The sequence below is a fragment of the Camelina sativa genome, chromosome 13 (assembly GCF_000633955.1).
Source record: "Camelina sativa cultivar DH55 chromosome 13, Cs, whole genome shotgun sequence".
Classification (NCBI taxonomy): domain Eukaryota; kingdom Viridiplantae; phylum Streptophyta; class Magnoliopsida; order Brassicales; family Brassicaceae; genus Camelina; species Camelina sativa.
Window position 1 is genome coordinate 6,278,240 of NC_025697.1, and position 8,948 is coordinate 6,287,187.

The following is an 8,948-nucleotide window of genomic DNA, read 5'->3' on the forward strand; positions in this document are numbered from 1 at the left end:
ATTCTTGTTGTGATTTTCCTTGCTTTTGAACTTTTAAAGTATCAGCGTCGTTCACGCCTATTACTCTCTGGTGCTGCCTTTGGCGTGACTTTGTCTTCAAAAACACTTTGCACGTGCATTCGACTCTCAGATCGCCACGTCGGAAACTGAGATGCTCTCTTTTTTCACATAGAAAGATAACAAAAAATAATGGAGAAGAGCAAAAGAAGAGTGTAAACTCGCTTCGCCGCCTGGCTCCACACACATCAGTAGTCGTATTCGTATGTTAATCATTCGTTCTGCTGCTTTTTTACTACGTTCACCAATTATGTAGTCACACGTATTATATACGTACTCAATTGCTCGAATCAATAGCTTGTTGGATGAACTGGATAATTAAACTGGATGAAACCGGTTGCGTGTTGGACGAACTTTTATTAAATCATCTTTAATGTTGAGTTTTCTTTTTGGTTTTAATGCTGAGTTATCATCAGAAGGAAAAAATATTTTCTATGAATCAACCACAGAAGGAAAAAAACAACTTTATATATAATGCAGAATCATAAAACGATTGTCATTTTGCACCGGCCTTAACCAAATTTACGTATTGTTGATATTGTATTTTTTTGGCTCGTTATTGACTTTGACTTATTGTAACTTATCCATAAAAGGAAAAGAAAAAATAACGCTTGAGATTTTTTGTTAATATATAATAAACCTTTCAGCGCATACCACCCGCCCTTTATAACAACCTCCATCCACACAAACCACATTCGCCCAACTACAATTTAACAATAATGGTGACCATTTCTTATATTTTGTCAATACTGATTATTATAATAAAATTTATGATAGTAAAAAAATTAAATAAATACTAATAAAGAATAAGAGCAGACATCACATCATTTAGCTTAGAACTACTCCTTTTAGATTTCTTTTAATATTTTTTGTCGTATTCAGCTAACTCTCATGATAGCAACTTCGTAGAGTTCTTGACATAAGATCTAGTAGCTTTTTATCTGATATTTGTAAATTAGAAGGAGAAGCTTCTTCGTCTGCGTTCCCGTCTGAATCGCTGCTGCTACCGCAAATCTTTTCGATTTGGACACCAATATCTTTAGCAAGATTTTCAGCACCATCTTGAGAGAGAATGGTGTCGAAACAAATGTATCTACCAAAAGCGGTTTTATTACCCAAACCTTCCCACAAGCATACGTGAGCTTTAGCCAACTTGTTCACATCCATTGTCGCTAATAATCCGTGGCTATACATCTCTTTTGCTCCTGAATTTTTGCATAACAAATTGTAAATAAATAAATCAATCAATCAAAAATCAACAACTTGTTAGCTGTCTTTGTCTCTTTATCGAATGGACCACCCGTGAACTACGTACACATATATGATAATACTATGTATATGAAGTATAATATAACATTGTTTTTGGACGGTTGCTTAAGTTTGGATTCATAGTCATTATTATATGGTTCGTTTTTATTTTACCTTTGAGATAAGCCAAGGTTGAAGTGGAGTTACGGTTGAAGAAGTCAGGACCAGTTATAAGAGCAGGACATATAGTTGCAAGCTTTAATCCTTTTGAATCTGCGATTCTCCACGCAGCTTTCTCAGCTTTCAGTTTTCCAAGTGCATACCAAAGCTGTGGAATTAGTGTAAAGAGGTGTTAATTATTATGCTCTTTATAATTGTTTTGAATCCAGCTAGAGCTTAATTATATGGATTCACATGAAAATTATGATTTTCAAAATTTTAATAACCTTATTATCGATACAGAGTTGTTCATCGCTCCAGCTCTCCTCGTTGATAACAGAGTGATCAAGATTGTTGAAGGAACTGTTTTGCAAAGCACATGCTAAGAGAGATGATGTGAAGACACATTTTCTCACTGACGCCGTTCTTGTGCACGCTTTTATTACACTCTCGCTCACTTTTGCTTCTAATTCCGCCATTGATTTCTGCAAAAACGTTAACGATGAAAATGGGTTATATACTTCCATGAGATAACTATAATTGTTAGAACTAGTAATAATAATAAAAAATTAAGACAGATTGAAAATGATTAAATTATAATAGTACTACGTACTTTTACACAAAAAGTAGGTACTGATTTGTTTGTCATATTTATTGATCTCAATGTGGCCTGATTTTGAGAAAGCAGGGTTTTGGGTACGTGGATTTAGCTTAGAACTACTCCATTTAGGAGCAGACATCATAACGTTTCAATGAATAGTGGCCATATAAGGGGGTTACGTGCTTCACATCGTAATCAGACACTTACACAAACCCTTTTCTAGATAGATGTCCCTGTCAGTAGGTAGACAATTGTAGTTCACAGTAACTCTCATAAACCTATCAATCTAGAAGTGTAGAAATTTTCATAATTTTAATTAAAATACTACATGACTCTCTTGTGGATCAGGTGGTTGAGGATGGAATTTGTCAAATTGTCAACAACAGAAAGAAAAAATAACTCAAAAAAGTAATTAAAAAAAAAAAAGTTCCAATCTATTAAAAAGGAGAAGTGTTGAAATTTCACAATGCAAGAGTTATCACTTAAGTTATGAAGAGCTATCAAAATCTTCCAATGTCAATTGGTTGAAAATGATATTTCTTTCCACGAAAAAAAAGAAGAGAAAACAGAACCCAAGCAAGGAGACAAAAAGATGGTACAAAATCAAGATTTTCGAAAGCAGAAGATTTAAGAGCATTGAAATTTATGGTTGAAAAAAATGTACTTGTCCAACAAACATTCAGAAAAAGTAAGGTACTTGCTACGTGTGACAAAAAATAAAAACGTACCTACCTCAACTCATAACCACTTTACTTTATTAACGAAAAGGAAGAGCCACTAAAAGGTGTTCTAGAAACGAAACCTTGGACAAATCATCTCTAAAAATAAATTTAAATATTCTCTTAACTTGACACATCCACGAAGATACACATTCTCATATTCACACCCTGACACGTTCGCCACTTAACTGTGTGTTTTTTTCAAAACGAAACATAGAAAAATTATACATTTGAAACCCTATTTTTCTGAATGATAATACTCAATAAATAGCATGCCACGAAGAGTTTTAAACTGGATCAATGAAACTACTAACTACTCAAGTCACATGACTCATGTGCATTAAGTTCAGTGTCGTCGTACGTATTCATGAGTATACGTATCTCCATTGTTACACATAACATATTGTCTAGAGGTAGAATGTATGCAAATGAAACATACCGAGTATCCTGCGATTCCAGCGGGATCCACGAACGCACTGGTGTGGAAAACGCCAGCACAACCATCAAACGCTTTAATCAAACTCCCGATCTCTGTTAACCGTGAAACCACTGACGTAATCCTGTTATTAAACGACGCCATTTCAGCGTCAGCTTCCATCTCACTCACTTTCTCTTTATCCTCTGCATTTTCAAAGTGGTGAATTAAAACGAAAAAAAAAATCAAACTTAATTCCTCAAAAAGACTTAAATGGACCATTTCTGTTACTCCAAGCAGAATCTGCAGAGATTTTTTTTTTTTTTTTACTTATTCTTTATATTCACAACAGACTTTGCGATTTACCAACAACAACAAAAAAAAACCTTGGATAAGTAACTCCAGAATTTAATCTGTTAATCTTTACTCTTCGATTTGTTGACATATGTACTAATACTAACTAAGAATTTAATCTGTTAATCTTGAATTAAGCAAGGAAGGAAACAACATCAAAATACTAAAGGAAACTGAATCAAAATAGTGATTAATTTACCAAATCGAAGAGTAACGATTAAAATTTTACCTGGACAATCAACGACGATTCTTACGGAGTACCCATGAACAAGAAGCCGTTTAACAATGGCACGACCGAGATAAGAGACACCACCAGTAACACACACCAATCTGTTTCCAGTGTCGGAATCCAGATCCATCGCATTTCTTGATTTACCACCACCACCTCGAGAGCCTCCAAATCCGTCGTCGTCTCTCCTCCTTTGCACAGCGGCACACATGAACTCCTTAAGCTCCGCGGAGAACGTCTCTGTCGCAGGTACAATCCTCATAGCCGGAAACAACAACAAATGAACGAGGGTTGAGATTACTCTTCTTTGTTCACTGTCCTCTCTATGAATCTTGTTTCGTTGGCTCTTTTAAGTACACAGAAGGTAGATAGAGCTAGAGAGAGAGAGATACAGAGAGGATTAAGATATGTGGAAGAAGTTATATATATATATAGAGAGAGAGAATGAACAGAGGCCGTTACAAATCACACGAAAAAAGTGTGCTAAAGAGTCTCTTGATATTTCGAAGAAAGACAAGTGTAATAATAATAGTTTGTTACCAAACAACAAAAAAACAAGTGTAATAGAAATCAGCTTTATCGGCTCGGCTTGACTTTCCTTTTATATTATACGATCCCATCTACGGTGTATATTTATTTATATTTTACCTACATATAGTACCAAAATTTTGAATTGGTTTGTTTTTACCAACATGTATAAGTAAAACGTTATGAATTTTTTTTTTTGACATCACCTATAAAGTAGTATCAAGTTTATCAAAAACAAAATTCATGTGTTTTATCGGAGTATGTAGCAAACACGATACTGTATATAATTGTAACAGAAGTTTTTTTAAGAAGATTATGTACTTGCAAAGTTATATTGGTTTTTTTCCCACTTACATTACAAAGTCAGATTTGTCCAAAAAAAAAACATTACAAAGTCAGATAGGTTACAAATAACACAATAAAAACAATTAATTTAGTGAGAGTGGATTTAAACTATAATCGAGTCGCCGTATTACATACATGACTGGTTTGCTTCTACGTGTTTTCGCTCCAAACCGGTTCTTACGGTCAAACACTCAAACTAGTTGACCCCTAATCATAATACGATAGCTAATTGGGTTAATTTGAGGACAGAGAGACTTACTTAACTGAAATGTTCCTAATCCAAGTAAATGGTAGTCTTATCTACAACTAACGTCACAACGTTAAATAATTATTACGTATTTTTATTTATTTAAAACAGAATTCAACCAATGATAAAATAAATATACATATATACAAATAATCAAAAGTTGTTATTTTTTTTATAATAAAATATATTTTTATTTCTGGCGACTAAAAAGTTTATATTTTCTTCTGCCAAATATTAATTAAATCATTTCTTTAAGGATTTTTTTTCTCTTTTTCGCTTGTATGATTGAGTGTAATTTGATGCACAGGAACCAGGGAAAAAAACAAAAAACAGAAATGGTATGAAATTAGACAAAATGTTAAGACCTACCTGCAAATAACTATGGAATGTATAATACATTTGCATATTGTGTGACTACATATATAAGCATATTAGCTGTTACTTAAAGTGTAGATTTGGACATAAACATAACACTATACTATATTTGATGCCATATATATATATATATGTACGTACATATGATTACATGAGTTTGCAATTATATTCGCAGTTACCAATGAAGTGGTGTCACAGAATTGACATATCGTCTTTCATGAATTTCATGAACACATCACTGTTTTCGCTAGGTATAAAGGAATTGGGTGTATCTGGTATTCTGGTGTCATAGAAATATAAAATACTATGATTTTTTCTTGTTTCTTTTTGTCACACAAAACATGATTTAACTATGCATAATTGTACGCTTATATGATTTAACGTGTACAAAATTATCATGTTTACAAATTTCAACAGCGCAGTCTTTCTTTTTAATTAAACACAAGTGAATGAATTGTGCAACACATTGTCACCAACTCTTACTGCTTTATTATATGGTTGCTAGAATTTCTTTAATTTTTTTTTAAAAAGTATAACCTTGCTCTTGCTTAGAAGATCTTGCAAGGCCAAAAACAAAAGGGCAAAATCTACTGCTCATGAAATCATTAAAGCTATTCCACATCATGTCATCTTAAGTAAACCTAATACCACCATCGAGAATAGTAATGAATATATATGACCTTTTGAGACATTCTAAAGATCATCACAATATGATCCGTATAAGGAATTGAATTATAAAATATTATGCTTTATTTTTTACTCTACGAATCACAATCAAAATATAAAATATTTATGAATTAATAAAAATTGACTATCGTAGTCGTCAGCTTCTTAAGCCCACTTTTGGTCAAACAATTAACGAGTGGAGGAAAAATGAAGATACGGAGAAGAGTCGTCAGATTAAAATTTCTGCTTTTGGGTCAACTTAACAAATGCTCTCACCACGAACTTACTATTTAGGTCATGGTAAACGCACGAATATGGTAATTGGTCAAACATTATTGTGTTTGGTTTTTATTTGACGAACATATATTGTCCCATCAATTTCAATTCAAATATGACTTACTCATACATGATTGTATATATTTTCTTTTAAGTATAGAATCAATGTACAAGTCGTCGTATATGACTTACTATTAAAGAAATTATGGTTTAGTCGACAACACTTTAATTTGGAACGGTTAAAAACTTTAAAAGTAAATGATAAATGTTACTACTTAACTACAAATATGTAGAATGACACTATCATCACGAGATAGTGAAATCGTAGAATGATGCAATGGCGTTTTTCCTTTTTCTTTCTGAACGTTTATAAATGCTGCAACATAAACTACAGTTACACACATACTTATTTGATTATAAGATAACCTGTGGATAGACAAATGAAGACAAAAGAATTCTAAGACCCAACCTTCATCTAAAACCAATGCTAGCAATAGAAAATATATTATTATCACGAAAAAGAAACATATCCTAAGATTTTGACCCAAAAAAAAAAAAAAAAAACATATCCTAAGATTTGAAGGTAAGAAAAAAAATTGTATTAAATCAGCATGTTGTTATTTTTTCATAGGGAACACACAATAAAAATAAAACGTAACTGAGAAAAAGGCTACTAAACGGCTCGGCTAAGAGGAAAATCGCGAAAATTAGGACAAGGCACGTGGTGAATGACCAGCAGGCACGCGCCCGTAGTTTATTACTCTCGGACAAATGAGATGGGTAGTTTGATGGTGTGTCGCTAAATTAATAGGCCTGTTTGGGAAGTAAGTAAATGAATTGGCCTTACGTGAAAGCTTCTCGTTGGTAAGTGGTCTTGTTGGCCGAGCCACCTGGTTGGTTCGGTCCGGCTGCGTAACAACCATTTTATACCGTTTTTTTTTTTTCTTTTTGTCGGCATACCGCATTTTATATACAAATCGTCTCAGTCAGTCACATGAGAAACATGTACATTTGTTTTACGGAGAAAGTTGTAGGTTTCGTTTTCAGTCCCTTTGTGGCTATTTTTATTGGTTGCAAACTTGCGACCATATATTTTCATCATACCACTTATGAAGAGGTAGGTTTGGACATTTGATTATTCAGCTTGGATTATGGACAGTCGTTCTATTCGGATTTTAGATTTTTTTGATATTTAAAATTTAGGTTCGATCCAAATAATTTAAATACATTTAATATCATAGATTTAGTTTTCAATTACTTATAGCTATTTATTAGTTTGTAAACTTGTAACCATAAAACGAAAATTTTTTCCTTTGTCCAGGAAAGATTACAAGCGCGAGCTGGCGGGTGGCCGGCTCGACATTTGACCAAAGGTGGGAAAGAGATGATGATTAAGTCGGTGGCCACAGCTGTCCCTACCTTTGTGATGTCTTGTTTTCGGCTTCCGAAAACGGTCACGCGGAAGTTAACTAGTGCGATTTCCAATTTTTGGTGGAGCCCATCAGGGGAGTCGCGGGGGTTACATTGGATGGTTTGGGATAAATTATGTCTCAATAAGCTGGATGGGGGACTGGAATTCCGTTGTTTGGATGACTGTAATACTGCGTTGCTGGCTAAGCAACTTTGGCGGTTGATTACAGTACCGGACTCTCTATTCGCTCGAGTTTTTAAAGGTCGTTACTATAGGCATTCAAATCCTTTGGATCCAATAAAGTCTTACTCACCATCTTATGGTTGGCGGAGTATGGTTTCTGCTCGCTCTCTGGTTCATAAAAGACTCATTAAACGGGTAGGATCCGGTGATTCGATTTCAGTTTGGAATGATCCCTGGATCCCTGCCCAATCCCCGAGACCAGCTTTAAGCAATGGGTTGATTTTAGACCCTATGCTTCCAGTCAAATCTTTCGTTGACAGGAACACCAATTCCTGGAACATGGCTCAGCTCACGGCCACTTTTGTGCCGGAAGATGTTACTATCATTTCGGCCTTACCTATTGGACGGTCGGATTTGCCAGACTTGTTGGGCTGGCATTTCACAAAGACAGGTAAATATACGGTCAAATCTGGGTACAACATTTTACAACAACATAGGGTGTCCAACTCAGGTGGGAAAGACATTGGTCCTCATATTACACCATTACAGGCCTTCGTTTGGACCATTAAGTGTCCTCCTAGAGTTCGTCATTTTATGTGGCAAGCGATTACCGGGTGTGTGGCAGTCTCATCTAACCTCTGGAAGCGCGGGTTGGGTTGTGATACTCAATGTGTGCTCTGTGAAGCTCCGGAGGAGACTATTAATCATGTTTTGTTTGAGTGTCCGCCAGCACGTCAGGTGTGGGCCTTATCTCAGTTTTTGACACGATCAGGGATTTTCCCTTCGGAGTCGGTCTATACTAATATGGATTTTCTTTTTTGGCGGTTTTCGGAGACACCTACTCCAGAGATTTATCCCTGGCTTTTGTGGTATCTATGGAAGGCACGAAATGATAAAATTTTCAGTAACTTGGATCCAAACCCAGAAGCAATTTTGAGGGTAGCGGAGGATGAGTCAAAGGCTTGGTTTTTGGCACAATTAAAGGAGGTGGCTGAGCCTACATCTTTGGTCCCAAGGATATTTCCTGGAGGTGGTAGAGGCTTTTTGAGGGATAGGGATCACACTCGTTTCTTATGCTTTCTAGATGGCTCTTGGAAAGCGACAGATCCATTTGCAGGCCGAGGTTGGTTTTGTT

At 35.1% G+C, this 8,948-nt stretch overlaps 1 protein-coding gene across 1 annotated transcript; it reads right to left on the reverse strand.

Annotated features, from left to right (window-relative positions):
* Nucleotides 713-4,203, reverse strand: LOC104735488 (cinnamoyl-CoA reductase-like SNL6). The gene is made up of 5 exons (XM_010455297.2): nt 3,783-4,203; nt 3,224-3,405; nt 1,752-1,949; nt 1,480-1,633; nt 713-1,262 (listed from the first exon to the last, which is right to left on the reverse strand). The coding sequence occupies exons 1-5, from the start codon at nt 4,042-4,044 to the stop codon at nt 940-942; spliced, it is 1,119 nt and encodes a 372-aa protein (XP_010453599.1). The 5' UTR covers nt 4,045-4,203; the 3' UTR covers nt 713-939.